This window comes from Rhagoletis zephyria, unplaced genomic scaffold (assembly GCF_001687245.7).
Source record: "Rhagoletis zephyria isolate East Lansing unplaced genomic scaffold, Rhagoletis_zephyria_1.1 Rzeph_scaffold_00450, whole genome shotgun sequence".
Lineage (NCBI taxonomy): Eukaryota > Metazoa > Arthropoda > Insecta > Diptera > Tephritidae > Rhagoletis > Rhagoletis zephyria.
This window is the reverse complement of record NW_016157534.1, coordinates 233,119-249,359: the sequence shown is the minus strand read 5'-3', so window position 1 is coordinate 249,359 and position 16,241 is coordinate 233,119. Positions and strand designations below refer to the sequence as shown.

Sequence of the window (16,241 nt, the reverse complement as noted above, 5' to 3'; positions counted from 1 at the left end):
TAAAGACGCAACCTACTGAAATTTTTACCTGAAAAGTTTGGGTCTTATTCCTTTTATAAGGGTGCGGCTACCTCTCAAAAGGATACGTCGGTTATCACGCTGGTATAGTTTTTGAGTTGCTTAATAATCATTATACTTAGTGATTCCATAAACAAAGGCCAAGATCCTGAAGGACAATTGAGAAAGGCAATGCAGTTGCAGAAAAAGAGGCATTTAAAAAAAAAGTGTCAAAATAATTACCACTTTCTCACTAAATTTATTTAAAAATGCAAGCCACCAGAGCTACCTTTTTTTTAAGAAAAGACAAATTAAGTTTTTTTATGCAATCCAACACAGCTACCTTAATAGAGTCAGTCGATAAAGTTTAGGTACAACGAATTTTTTACAATACGGGCAACTATTTTTTTAATATTTTAGTTTTCGGTAATTTTTTATAAAAATATGGTAAATTCTACAACAAAATCCCCAAAAATTAGAGTTCCAAACCTTATGCAAAATTTAAGAAAATTCTGCGAAATTTCATTAAAATAATTCACTTTCTATTTACGCTCTCTAGAAAAAGTTTTTTAGCCCATTCAATTTTAGTATAATGAAGTGCAAGTGTGAGGAAGCTAGGACTTACCAAACAACAAAAAAAAAAATGCTAAATATCAATGGTAAGTCCTAGCTACCTCAAACTTGCACTTTGTTATACTAAAATTGAATGGGCTAATAACTGAGTACTTAAATTTTTTCTAAAGAGTGTAAATTGCAATACTTGGATGGAAATTTGCAGTTTTCTTTAATTTTGCATAAGGTTTGGAACTCTGATTTTTGGGGTTTTTGGTGTAGAATTAACCATATTTTTATAAAAAATTTGGGAAAAATAAAATATTTAAAAAATAGTTGCCGGTATTGTAAAAACTTCACTGTACCTAAACTTTATTGACTGACTGCATATCTTATTTAAGTTAAGTACGACAAAAACTTTCGAAGTGCTTCATATACATATAAGCTTAAAAAGAGCTGAATTTACTTAAAAATCAATATGCTTAAATTTAGACAAGTAAGACAAAGTGAACTAATATTTTTACTTTTAAGCAGAACGCACTTTTGATTTTTACTTACTACTTAATTTTAATACTACTACTAATGTGGTTTATAAATTTTTAATAAATGCGTTTAAACATTTGGGATTGTATTGTCCTTCCTTCAACCGATCGTATTTAATATAGAAGGGAAATGTTTCGACAAGCCTGATTAGAAATGTAGATCTAAGGTGACGAATTTATAATAGGTTGGGAACTATAAAAAATGGATGCAGATCGAACTAGATCTCATCTGTCGAATTAGGAACTGGTTTGGAACTAAAGAAAAGGGGATGCAGAACGAACTAGATCTCATCTGTCGAATTTGGAACTGGTTCGGAACTACAGAAAAAGGGATGCAAAACGAACTAGATCTTATCTGTCGAATTTAGAACTGGTTCGGAACTAGAGCCAAAGGGATGGAACGGGGGACAATTGACACTTCCTAGGACATCGCAATGTTAAATTCGCCAGTCGCTAGCATGCAAAATAGAATTAACGCGTACTAGTCATGGTTCCAAACGCACTAGAACCGAACCAGTTCCGCACTAGTTCGTTTCCCTACAGGGTATGTGTTCGGTGGCTTTTTCGTTCAAATACGCTTCTATTCTGTGCTTCGCAGAAGCTTTTTCATAGCTTGGTAATACAAAACTAAAATTTGTGGTAACATTTCAACATCTTGGGACCGTCTGTAATCTAAGAAATAACAGCGAGCACCTCTGCAAACTCAGGTACAGCTAAAGGTATGTAAACGTACATTTCTTACAATCATTCAAACAAATTTAATTTCAAATTGAAAACACATTTCTTCCAAATAACTTAAAACCGCATACACGGAAGAACCAAAAAGATTGAAAAATCATGGTACTTTTTTCTTTCGCCTGTCGATTTTAGAACTGGTTCGGAACTATAGAATTTAGGACTAGTTCGGAACTATCGAAAAAGGGATGCAGCGGGGGGCAATTGACACTTCCTAGGACATCGCCATGTTAAATTCGCCAGTTGCTTGCATGCAAAAGAGATTTATCGCGAACCAGTACTGGGTCTAAATGTACTAGAAGCGCACCAGTTCAGAACTAAAGATTTTCCCCACAGCGTATTTGAACGAAAAAGCCGCCAAACACATATCTATGTAAAGTAAACAAGCCCCCCGCTGCATCCCTTTTTCGATAGTTCCGAGCTGGTTCTAAATTCGACAAATAAGATCTAGTTCGTTCTGCATCCCTTTTTCTATAGTTCCGAACTATTTCTAAATTCGTCACTTTAGATATAGATTTCTATGTAGTAAAAAAAACTGAAAAAATTAGTTTTTTAAAAGTACCAATTTTCGCCGATTTTGGCCTGGTGGGGATCTAGTTCCTATCGGACTAGTTCGTTTTTGGCGATAAAGACCTAGTACGGAACTAGAAATTCGATTCACTAGTCCCCGGTTTCCCTACAGGGCGGGAGCATAAATATTAATTCACAGACAGTTTTGGCGGTTCAACTAAACACTTCTACATAATATGTACATAAATATGTATATGTATATAAAATTATTTTAAATGAATCTAATCATTTCTAACATTTATCTTTTGTGTATTCGCAGTGAACAAGCAATGTAATGCTAACAAGCGCGCATAATTTCAAATGAGCATCTACAACGCCTGCGTAATAATGTACAAAATTGTAGTGACATAACAAAAACATATCTGGAGAAATCAACAACCGAAGGAAAAAGTTCTTTCTTTAATACTGAGATACAAAAAATAAAACAAGTATACGCACATACATATGAAATAAGGCAACATACATCTATATTACAACGCGAGTGAGTAAAAAAGTCGCACAACATGGGACAAAAACGCCTTAAGCGACCATCGTCGCTATACCTTACGTTGGCGCTACTTTGTGCCTCAACTTTTGCTAATGCTTCTGCCGATGCAGCTGGCGCTGAAGCAAGCACACAACTGGATCCATCGTTAAAAAATATTAAATATATAGAGAACAAAGTTATACCAGATGTTAAGTCATTAGCTAACGAGGCTAGGGGAGATGGCGTCAATGCGGAAAAGTGGCAGCAGGTTCAGCGTTTTATGGAGGACGGTATGCCTGTACTAGAATTGTATGGGTACAAACCGAAAAGAGGTGAGATTGATAGTGGAGAATAAAAATTTGTTATACAGGTTCAAAATCAACTGCATAATAAAATAAATAGAACACATGTATGCAATACCTCGCTTACGCCAAATGAAAATAACCAATTTTAATTTGCTTATTCTGTATTCATGATGGCCTACTCATATATAGGGACGTTCCGATACAATCAAAGTATCGATACCTACTTAAATGAGTTTACTCAAATCGTTATTTCGACAATACTTATATGAGCAAACCGAAAGTATCGATACCTACTTATATCGATAGTTTTTCATTCTTGTATATGCAACAAAGTGAAAGGGATTTTCCGGCGTTTATCTGTGACATACCTTTTACGTTATGCGTTTTTCACACAAAGTCCGAAAAATCACGACACATAGCGACAAATTTTATATGACACGGCGTAAATAACTAAAAACATGACTTTAAAAACTTTTAATTTTTTATTTGTATTATTTTGTTGAACATGAACGAAAAATAAATAGCAATTTGTATTGTATTTACAATACAGTGAGTGGAAGACCGACCTATCCCGGCAGCCAGTTCGAAAACGTCCTATCTCAGAACACTTTTCAAAAACGTCTTATTTCAGAAATATATTGAAAAACGCCCTATCTCTGAAAACGTTTCAAGAACAACCTATTTCATAACTCGGTTCAAAAACGCCCTATCTCAACATATTTTCAATATATTTTCAGTTGAGATAGGACGTTTTTGAACCAAATTATGAAATAGGGCGTTCTGGAAAATTTTTCTGAGATAGGGCGTTTTTCAATAAATTTCTGAAATAGGGCATTCTTGAATAGTTTTCTGAGATACGGCTTTTCGAACTGGCTGCCGAGATAGATCGATCTTCCACTAAGGTGTCGATATGTATATTTCGTCATTAGTAACGATATGTATATTTATTCATTAATTAGACAACAATTTCAACCTTTGAAAGGTTCCCACAAAACTTTACGGTTTTAAAGCATTCCTTGCACTTTGCTGTGGTATCAGTAATTTTGTAAAAATATATCCATACTTTAGATTTTGGCGGTGTCATTGCTTAAAGCAATTATTTTTCATAAAAACGACGCTGACAAGATATGGCACTTGCTCAAATCGATTCGATACAAGTACTTTTCTTTCGATACCAAGTACGAATCAATACAACGATTCGAGTAAAAAAAGTAGTTGGTATCGAAACAAAAGTATCGAGTACGTACTCGTATTTACTTGTGTCGGAACATCCCTACTCATATACTTCGTAGTCCGATTTTCGTGAAATCTACGAAAATGCGATCACTGAATCCGAATTGCTACGAACGTGTACACTCCAAGCAGGGTTGGCATTGTTTAAGTCTAAGTTAATTGTTACACAATTTATCACACGAAAATTCAAATTATTAATTGCCAATTAATAATTAAATGGCAATCAATTTGTGTCAGATTCTCTATGCAACCCTGCTAGGTATGTTTAATTTTGACTTGGAGGTATTTTTATTGAACAAAGAGCAATCAGCTGTTTGTTTCTGGTACTCTTTTACAGCTGGTATTCCATCAGGGATGTAAAATTGAATTACAAAATTGTACCTAATTTACGGAAACTTTACCTAAAAGTAGACAGATGTACCTAAAAAGTAAATATGTATTTATATATAAAGAAAAATAGGAGGTAACAATTCCCATCGATGCCATATCAACTTCTATACTCACATCAAACAAATTTTTGGCTATGAAAAAAATCTCTTGGAGCAGCGCGAGACAAAACTATGTTGTAGAAAAGGTTTATCACTTTCCTCCTAGTTGTTAGATCTGATGTTTTAAAAAGAAATATTTTGCATCTATCTGGCGAAATCAACTACAGTTGCGTTACTTTGACCACCCTCCTGTATCATTTAATCTAAAATACGGGTATCGAATTTCAAGCAAATCGGGCCATATATAGGATTTTTCGAATACATCGGTCCCTGCTCCACCTATCAGAAAAAAGTATCCTATATGTTAATCCTGGCAATAAGCTACCTACATGCCAAATTTCAAGCAAGTCGCTCCATAGATAAGATTTTTTTCAATAGATTGGTATATGGTCAGAAAAAATATTCTTTATGTTAACCCAGGAAATAAGCTATCTACGTGCCGAATTTTGAGCAAATCGGACCATAAATAAGACTTTTTCGAATAGATCGGTTCCTGGTCCACTTAGCGGAAAAAATGGATCCTGTATGCTAATCTAAGCAAAAGGCTACCTACGTATCAAATTTCAAGCAAATCGGACCATAACTAAGATTTTTTCGAATAGATTGGCCCCTGGACCACCTATCAGTAAAAAGTATCCTATATGGTAATCCACGCAAAGAGCTACCTACGTAAATTTCAAGCAAATCGGACCATAAATGACTTTTTCGAATAGATCGGACCCTGGCCCCCTTAACGGAAAAAAATGGATCCTATATGCTAATCTAGGTAAAAGGCTACCTACGTACCAAATGCATTTTTTTCGCGTAGCTCGACCGTTTAGGAGAAAATTGTTCCCAATTGATTCATGCTCATAATGAATTTCACAATTATCCGAAATTTTCCAAGCTTCACAATGAATTTTCCACCTTTACATCGTCCAAAATCATGCGAAAAATGTAAAATTTCGTTGAAAAAATTCAAATTTCTCCCGCTCTTCCGGATTTTTCCGAGTTTTCACCTAGAATTTTCCATCTTTCCATTCAAAAGCCATTCCGAAAGAATCGCACACAAAATTCCATAAAAAAAATCGATTTACCATTTTTCTAATTTCCCGGAGGTTTTTCCCAAAATTTTCTTGGTAAAAGTGCACATCAGTGGAACCAGGCCAAAATTGGCAACAAAAAATCAAGAGGGGTATCAATCGACGCGTTTTAACGCGAGTAATAACAATCCGAGACCGGAAATTAAGATTTTTAATTAATTTAAGAGTTATTCGCAAAAAACACTTGCACTTTTCGCACATGTTTTGATGGATTTTACGCAAATAAATGGAGTAAATGAACTCAACTTAACACGAATTGATGACTTTTTATACATTTGTCACGTTTTAAGTGTAAATTTTCACGAGATTCTGTATTTAATTGGAATATCGCAATGTTCAAAATCCGAACAACAATCTTGTGAAGTAAATATAAATAAGATGGAGGAAAAGTAGTGTTGCCACTCTATTAAAAATAAAATGGAGGTAAATTGCTGCTGCCATTCTATTAAACAAGTTTTTGAGCGTCCAGCTCCTTCCTGCGTAAGCGGACTTCGGCCGCGCTTTAGGATTATAACCCTTACCAAATAGAATTATCCTTTTGGTGTGCCCCAACTGGGGCTACCGCCCCAGCGAAGTAGCTTTGGGAAAGGATGAGGTAACTAGAACTCCCTTTCTGTGGGGTAAACCTGGGGCTGCCGCCCCTGTGATGTCTTAGTGCAAGTGTTTTTTGCGAATAACTCTTTAATGAATTAAAAACTTTAATTTCCGGTCTCTGATTATTATTATTGGCGCCAAGACGCGTCGATTGATGCCACTCTCTACTTTTTTCCGTCGATTTTGACTTGGTTCCGCTGAAGTGCACTACTACCATTTTCTTTCATAACAACCTTCTCCTGGCAATTTCGAACATCTAAAAAGAAATGTTAGCCAAATCGGCCCAACCGTTCTCAACTGATGAATTACTATACATTTTTCACACCATTTTTATAAGAATATATCAATGTATTTATAATACTACATAAAAAGAATATTTTTACGAGTAATAAACATTTAAACGTAAACATTTTCACTTTACTTACCAGATGCTCCATTTACAATGATTGTACCGAAAATCGATGTGCGCACAATTGATAAGCCGCGACTGAAGGAATTCATGTTGGAGCACTTGATACCAGGAATAGTATTTGATAATTTTGCTGATGATGACAACTATGGCAATGGGAATGGTCATAAAATGCATCTTCACAAAATGGAAAAATCGCAAAACAATTTGTGGCTACTCAATGGTTATCTCATTTTGTACAAACTGCGCTTGAATGAAAACGTGATAGCAATCGCGATTGATGGCTACCTCGGTGACCGAAAATCGCCCTACTCGAAGCGCAACATACAAGAGTCGAATAGGTGGAAAACTAAATACACATTATTTTATGTAAATTAAAGTTCATAAAACTTTCTTCACATTTTCCTTTCTTCTTACAGCCGATACAATGAACCACAACGCTTAGAGATGCGCAACGCAACATCTATGCATACTAAAATCGAGCCTATACTAAAAGAGTCTAAGTCTAGTCCACTCATGTCTTTCCTGAATAGCATGAAAAGCGGCACCAAAGTTTTTCAACATTTCCTGTCTAAAAGCAATCTAACCCATATAATGGACGATGGCTCATACACGGTACTCATACCGTCCGACAATGCCTTTCAACGTTGGCATCCCATCGACTGGGGCTTCTACCCGTTTAGTGTGCAAGAATTCACTGAAAGTGTGTTGCGTAACCACTTCTTGCCCACACAACGCCCACTGCGTATGGCCGAAGTGAAGAACATCGACCAGTTGGTGATACGAACAATGGGCGGAGAGAGTGTGGTCTTCCGCGGACATCGTAAGTGTTATTTGCTTGTTTTTTTTTTTATTGGAAGTAACTACATATGTTGTATGTACATATGGTACTTTTGCTGCAAGAGTGCAATAATCCAAAAAATCAAAAATCCGAGAAAAACGTTTTAAAGTTTAGGTAGTGGTGCAGTTTAGCGGAAACTGCCCAAAACTGGTCCGAAAAAGTGAAGAGAAGTATCAATTCGAATATTAACTTTTCTAATTCCTTAGAAAGTTTGCAAAAAGCTCTTTCACGTTGTGTACCAGGTTTTGATGGATTTCACGTAAATAAATGCACTAAACGAACACAAATTACCACATATTTATTACTTCTTTAACACTTTTGATCACAGTTGCCGTTTTGGTCCAAATGGGCCAAATTTGGTCCATTTCTTTTCGTTTAGTCCATTGGTTCAATTCTTTTTAAAATGGACCATTTCACAAGCTTTTGGTGGGGTTATTATCACCCTTTCACTTCATGCAATAGTTTCGCGTTTTAAATTTTTTCTATTTAATTGATGAATTTTCCGCCCTATTTTGAATATCGTTATCGTCAGTAAAAGTGACGATACGGCCATCGTCAGCCATGTTACTGATGAGCTGACCTTCGTAGACGATGACGATGACGATATTCAGCATAGGACCGATTGGCAACACCTGCTAAAAGTGTGAACTCGCCTTGCCGCTGATCTTCAAATATGGCATGGCTAATCATCTGTGAAAGCACGTTTCAAAAAATATCGCGGTTTTTGCTAATTTCAATTATTTGGTGACCAATATGAAAGTGGCTGCCAAAAATATGGAAAGGTAGCAAAACTTTAATCATAGCATTTGACACATGAAAATAATATTCGATTTCAATCGAAAAGATATTAATTATCTTGAAATTATTACACCACATAAAGTTCTGCAGACTTCCAAAACGTCAATTGCATTGCATACGTACAAAGTTTAATGTTCCAAAATGCCGAACCACAATTGGTTGACAAGGTATACTTTTCCGAAACGCATCCGAAAAGTTATCGAAACGTATCGCTAGAGTAATCAGCGCATCAGAAACAAAGTTGATGCTTCGTTTGGTTTTGGCTACCATTTGTGTTTTAGAAATAGAAAATTCCGAAATGGTGATCATTGTTTTATTAAATATTCGAAATATGCAATGTATATGGTTNCGTTTTGGTCCAAATGGGCCAAATTTGGTCCATTTCTTTTCGTTTAGTCCATTGGTTCAATTCTTTTTAAAATGGACCATTTCACAAGCTTTTGGTGGGGTTATTATCACCCTTTCACTTCATGCAATAGTTTCGCGTTTTAAATTTTTTCTATTTAATTGATGAATTTTCCGCCCTATTTTGAATATCGTTATCGTCAGTAAAAGTGACGATACGGCCATCGTCAGCCATGTTACTGATGAGCTGACCTTCGTAGACGATGACGATGACGATATTCAGCATAGGACCGATTGGCAACACCTGCTAAAAGTGTGAACTCGCCTTGCCGCTGATCTTCAAATATGGCATGGCTAATCATCTGTGAAAGCACGTTTCAAAAAATATCGCGGTTTTTGCTAATTTCAATTATTTGGTGACCAATATGAAAGTGGCTGCCAAAAATATGGAAAGGTAGCAAAACTTTAATCATAGCATTTGACACATGAAAATAATATTCGATTTCAATCGAAAAGATATTAATTATCTTGAAATTATTACACCACATAAAGTTCTGCAGACTTCCAAAACGTCAATTGCATTGCATACGTACAAAGTTTAATGTTCCAAAATGCCGAACCACAATTGGTTGACAAGGTATACTTTTCCGAAACGCATCCGAAAAGTTATCGAAACGTATCGCTAGAGTAATCAGCGCATCAGAAACAAAGTTGATGCTTCGTTTGGTTTTGGCTACCATTTGTGTTTTAGAAATAGAAAATTCCGAAATGGTGATCATTGTTTTATTAAATATTCGAAATATGCAATGTATATGGTTGCAATGTTTCGCAACGCTGTATACAAACAGTTTGAATACCGCAATAGAACAGTATCCAAACATTGCGTTGGTACGTTTTGGAAGTCAGCCTTCTTTCTGATACTGGTGTATAAATTTTGTCGCTACTCGACCACTTTCCTGCATTGGTAAATGGTGCAGAAATAATTGAATTTCAGTTTCGCAAATCGAGGCTGAGTGAAGATATCTTCAAAAACTGTACCAATATAGAACGTTTTTGGGATCAAGTGAGTTTGATTAAAAATGGCTTTGGGTGAAGCGGCCTTTGGAGAATTGTGTGATTTAGTTCATAACATTTTTAGTCTGCCTCACAGTTCCGCAGCAGCTGGGCGCAAATTTTTTGATTTAGCATTAATAAAAACGAAATTAATAAACAAATTATAATTTAAAACTTTAAATAATATAATGTTAATAATTTGTAACAATTGTAATGCACTTTGGATGCAATATAAAAAAAATCGTTATAAAAACTGAATTGGCATATTTTCTTGATAAAGAGGAATAAACTCCACTCAATTTCCCGATGTAATAAAAATTGGTCCATTTTTTACCATTTGGTCCGAAAAATAAATTGGAAATGGCAACCGTGCTTCTGATGTATTANAATGCCGAACCACAATTGGTTGACAAGGTATACTTTTCCGAAACGCATCCGAAAAGTTATCGAAACGTATCGCTAGAGTAATCAGCGCATCAGAAACAAAGTTGATGCTTCGTTTGGTTTTGGCTACCATTTGTGTTTTAGAAATAGAAAATTCCGAAATGGTGATCATTGTTTTATTAAATATTCGAAATATGCAATGTATATGGTTGCAATGTTTCGCAACGCTGTATACAAACAGTTTGAATACCGCAATAGAACAGTATCCAAACATTGCGTTGGTACGTTTTGGAAGTCAGCCTTCTTTCTGATACTGGTGTATAAATTTTGTCGCTACTCGACCACTTTCCTGCATTGGTAAATGGTGCAGAAATAATTGAATTTCAGTTTCGCAAATCGAGGCTGAGTGAAGATATCTTCAAAAACTGTACCAATATAGAACGTTTTTGGGATCAAGTGAGTTTGATTAAAAATGGCTTTGGGTGAAGCGGCCTTTGGAGAATTGTGTGATTTAGTTCATAACATTTTTAGTCTGCCTCACAGTTCCGCAGCAGCTGGGCGCAAATTTTTTGATTTAGCATTAATAAAAACGAAATTAATAAACAAATTATAATTTAAAACTTTAAATAATATAATGTTAATAATTTGTAACAATTGTAATGCACTTTGGATGCAATATAAAAAAAATCGTTATAAAAACTGAATTGGCATATTTTCTTGATAAAGAGGAATAAACTCCACTCAATTTCCCGATGTAATAAAAATTGGTCCATTTTTTACCATTTGGTCCGAAAAATAAATTGGAAATGGCAACCGTGCTTCTGATGTATTAAGTGAAAATGGTGGTGGGCTCGACGTGTGCCGACGTGTTTTTTTCGCTCCGTAGTTTTCGGACTTATTAAACTGTGATCATATCGTTTTCGACTGATTACAATTTGGCTACTTAATGTGTATGAGACAGTGACTCTTTATAAAATTCAAATTCGATAAAATTTAATAAATGCCTTGTTTGTGTGGGCTAAAGGTTGATCGCAACCAAGATAAAATTCAATGTGCCAAATGCTGTGAACTATTTCATTGGGAATGCGTGGGCATTTCTGCTGCCGATTTAGAGTTTTTAGTCGGCTCTAAACGAAAGTTTTTTTGCGAAATCTGTGCTGCTCGCAAGCGGAAGTCCATCTGCTCTCCCCCACCGTCAGTTTGTGGTGATCAGAGCGCAATACTAATTGATGTGCCGACAACGAATTTAAGTGCCAATATGTCATCGCAACAACAAGTGCCAAAACAAATCTCAATTGAAATATCCGCTGTGAGTGGAAGCAATTCGGAAATCAGCCTACAATCATTATTCGCGTTCCCCAACTTGTCTGGGTTAAAACTTATAAAACTGTCACAAAGCAAAAGAAGCCAGAGAACCGAGTATGGGAACGCTTTATGGTAAATTCCTGTAAATTCTTGCAACTTCTTGCGTGTTAGGGAACGCAACTATTGCTTGAATAAATCGCTGGTCTTAAGTCCAAAAATGCTCTTGCTCTGGCTGCAATTAGTTCTCTCCAAGCGGATAAACAGTTGTTTATTGCAAAAAAATGGAACTATGCGCAGAAATAAAAGAAATGCGAAAACATCAAACCGATGTTGTCTCCTCTGCCCTTGCGCCTCTTACCTCTGATATAAAAGCAATACGAAAGTGTCAAAGCGACGATGTCTCCTCTTCCCTTGCGCAGCGTTCTTGTTTGTGAGTTGTTTGTACGAGGCATAGTGGGTAGTAATGTTGTAGTGAGTTAAAAGTCGCACATCGTGTAAAATGTCTACACCTTTCTTCCTTTGAGAACTCTGTTACTGCTTATACCATCATATCATACGTTTCGAAGCACTCGTCTATCGATTCAAGTTTGTTTACTTGTCATATGCTAGTTAAAAAAGACGCTGATGTTAAAATATTGAAGCTAATCAATTTCAAGCTAGGTATACCATTACCTTATTATGATACCCTTCTTATCTCAGCAATATGGCCAACTGATGTGATTGTTCGTCCGTTCGATTTTTTTCGGAAAGCACCACCAAAACCATAACAGATTCCGTTCCCAACGGCAATAACGCAAAATTTGCTTTATTTCACTTTTAAATTTTAAAATAATACCAAAATCTCAGTTTTGCTTTATTTTCCATAGGTTTGAAATAAAATAAATTTTGCCTTATTTCCCATTGCTCATTTATACTATTTGTAACAAAAACAGTTTACTGATACTATGTTTATACGCACGTATTATTTGCAAATAACAATTTGCAAAATGGTAAAATTTGCCGTATAAACTCTGAGCTAATTTTTTATTTGCAAATAACTAAATCACGCAAATAAGTATTGATTAGTGGTACTATTTGCAAATAAGCGCAAGGCGCCGTCATTCTTAGGTTTATTTTCTTTTTCGATGGTCATCTTATTGCCTTTTTGTAATCAAGACGTTGCCATTTTTAACTTTATTTTACTTTTCGATGGTCATATTATTGCCTTTTTATAATAAGGCAATATTAAAGACTTTTTCACCATCGAATAAACAGTGAGTTAGGTATTTGCAAATTATTTTTATTTGCAAATAGCTTACGTATAAACGTAATATGACAGAAGTACAAAGAACTTTGTTTATTCCAAAAATACAATTAAACAAAAAATGTGAGATAATTCATATGAAGAAAGTAATATTGACAAAATATTTATACTTATGAAAAGTCTAACAAAATATAGGAAAAGAGTCGTCTTTAATAACGCTTTTGTATGAATTTTATCTGCATGGTTTTTAATATGTTGAAAACATTGCTGGAAAACCTTAAAATGTTTGCATGGAACCATGGCGCAATAAACAGGTGAAGTAATAAAACAGCTTTCTCGCTTTATTTTCTGACATTCGGCTGTCTTATAGTCACATTTTATAGGCATGTTTTCAAATAAGGCAGTGCCAAAATATTTCTTCTCACTCTAATATTACATATTGCATAATTGTGAAATGAGGGGAGGGGGCGGGTGCAGCGATCTTAACGTCGAACGCGGCGCGGGGCGGCGCGCGAACGCAGACCGCTGCGTCGCTGGGCACGTACAAAATTGTATACTTACAAATCCGTTCATTTAACTTGTTCAGGTACTACTTTTTGTCAAATGTAACTGGGTGACTTCCTACATATGTGCACTATTTTGCTTCATTACTCAATTGTTAAGTTTAAAAGATGGTCTTATTGCTCAACGAGAAATGAAATAAATCAAATTTGTGTTATTTCGCATTCAATTGGGAAATAACACAAATTTTTCAGACGACGTTCAAGAGACGAAGAATTCAAAAATTCAATCGGAAAATTGACGGCCTCGGTATCATCAACAATGGTGTCGTTTTACTTAAAAGTCATCAGATCGACTGGCAAAAAATGTTGTATTTGACAGTTAAGTTCGTCAACATCGGCATTTTTTGCTGCTAAAATTGCGCGATTACTGAGCCAAGTAATTATTGAGAACAACTAGAAATACACTCCCAATTAGTTCGTTTTTTGAATGAACAACAGAGCAGAAATAGTCTAGTAATTCGACACATTGTGTACTTGGATGCAGTTCGATTTTACCGTTTCCAATATCCAGTAATTGATTTGAAAGTACTCGTGCAAATGGATCATTATGCAATTCAGCTCGCATGTATATGATCTATCGAAATGTTTCAATGTTTTTCCATAAACATGATTGCTTAAAACATGAGTTAATCTCATCAGCAAACGTAGGGCGAGGAATGGCAGGCAATATCTGCCAGAAATAAGCAGATAGTAGTAAAACAGCACCACCTAAGAGTCGGTTATTTCTGTTTAAATCTTGCATAGTTTTTTGGAATGCCTCAATAGAATATATTTGACTCATAGGGCCATTTTCACCAACTCTGGTTAACACTAATCTCCAGTTAAACATCGTTACCGACGTTACTGACTCCATACATATAACATTGGGTCGATAACGTCGGTAACGATGTTTAACTGGAGATTAGTGTTAACCAGAGGTGGTGAAAACGGCCACAGTGTACTCCTCCCAATAGTGCTGTAAAACCATCGATATCAGTATATCCAGTAAAAAAACTGGGGTGAAGTCCTTTACGGGGATAAAGTTTCCAGAGGTGAAATTTTTGGTAGCACAAAATTTCTTACACGCACGGTTGCTTTTCATCACTAATGAAATAAACTTAAAAATTTATTAGAATAAAGTTTCGGTTAGTGCATCAATTTTACGAATAAACCCAAATATACGGATTTATTTTAATAAATAAATATCAAAGAAATTTTAAAGCCACCGTTTTATGATAAATTTGTTACAAAATGACATTGCTTATCGGAACGCTCTAAGCGCTGCCGCTCAAAAGTTGCTTTTGGCACAAAAACAGCCCTGGCCCTTGTTGTTCCTGTATCGCATAATAACAGACAAAGAAAAAGTAATTTATTTACCAAATTTATAAATTTGTTTGATGTAAATATATCTGTTTTAGGTACATAGCAAGGTGAAAGTTTCGTGCAAATTTGAGCACTCGACATTAGGGCATCATTGATGGAATTCAAGAGCTTCATATTTGTACTGCGTCCTAGATTAGCATTTTACTTGCATTGCAAAATATACCACATGTATCGCTGCATAAATATGTATATCACGCCGAATGAGGGAAAAAGTATACTTAAATTATAAAATAACTCAATAATAATGCTCTCAGTGATGCATTTTCTGTTTACGAAAATCTTGTATGATATTCTCCAAAATTAGCTCCGAGGAACTTAAAGTGAAACACCTTCTTACAGCTCTTGTTAAATTAAAAAAAAAATGGTTCAACTCCAGAATAATAAAATAAAATCATGTATAGAATGAAGAAAATAAATATTTATTTATTCCTATCACGAATATTCTGTCGGAATCAAATTATAAGTACTCGAATGCCTACAACTTGTACTTTTAGCTAAGTGTTTGGCCAATCTTCTCCAATTTGTGGGTCGTGTCTTGATTTAGGTAACTCGTCACAAAATAGTATGGTAATATGTATATATCATATATGTTTATTATTGTATATGACTATAATTTATATTAGAAGTCATATCAATTTATAAAACATGTTTCACCATTTAAATATATATACCTAAATATATGTGTTTTTACGTTTAATATGGTTTAAATTTGACTAAATTATTTCATTACACATATTATTTACATCGCTTCGACTTGTAAACAATAGCACTAATTAGTATTATTAAAATGAAAAATACAATTACGTTAAGTTTTATTAATATAGTGAAGCAAATCTTTAATATTTCATACATTCAGTGCTAAAAATTTTCACCGCATTAAACACACCCTAATTGCCGAAAAAGCGTTGTCTGCAACCCTAATTCCTTTATGGGGACCAAATTTGGCGAAAAAACAACTCAGTTTGTTTACTGGATATACTGAGCCATCAATAGTGGCACCTTCGATGGATTTTGAGGAAATTAACTTTAATTTAGTTTGCTGGGTTGGAGCTGCTTCGGCCGATGGAGTAAAAGGCGAAATGCTTATATTTTTCCCTTGTCCCTCCTACGCGTTTCGACACTCTCGTGTCATCTTCAGGGAGTCTTTTTAGTTGTTTTCTCGGGTTTGCTCACCGATGTTAATAATTATCTTTGTATGGGCCAAATTCCTATGAATTTTGTTTGCTGGGTTGGAGCTGCTTCGGCCGATGGAGTAAAAGGCGAAATGCTTATATTTTTCCCTTGTCCCTCCTACGCGTTTCGACACTCTCGTGTCATCTTCAGGGAGTCTTTTTAGTTGTTTTCTCGGGTTTGCTCACCGATGTTAATAATTAT

The 16,241-nt window shown here is 35.2% G+C and overlaps 1 protein-coding gene across 1 annotated transcript in view; it reads left to right on the top strand.

Moving 5' to 3' along the window:
• The first annotated feature begins 2,645 nt into the window (after nucleotides 1-2,645).
• Nucleotides 2,646-16,241, top strand: part of LOC108359751 (uncharacterized) — a 174,909-nt gene continuing 161,313 nt past the window's right edge. Inside the window, 3 exon segments of the mRNA XM_017611720.1 lie at nucleotides 2,646-3,194; nucleotides 6,993-7,314; nucleotides 7,393-7,796. Coding sequence (XP_017467209.1) covers nucleotides 2,900-3,194; nucleotides 6,993-7,314; nucleotides 7,393-7,796 — 1,021 coding nt within the window. The 5' untranslated portion in view covers nucleotides 2,646-2,899.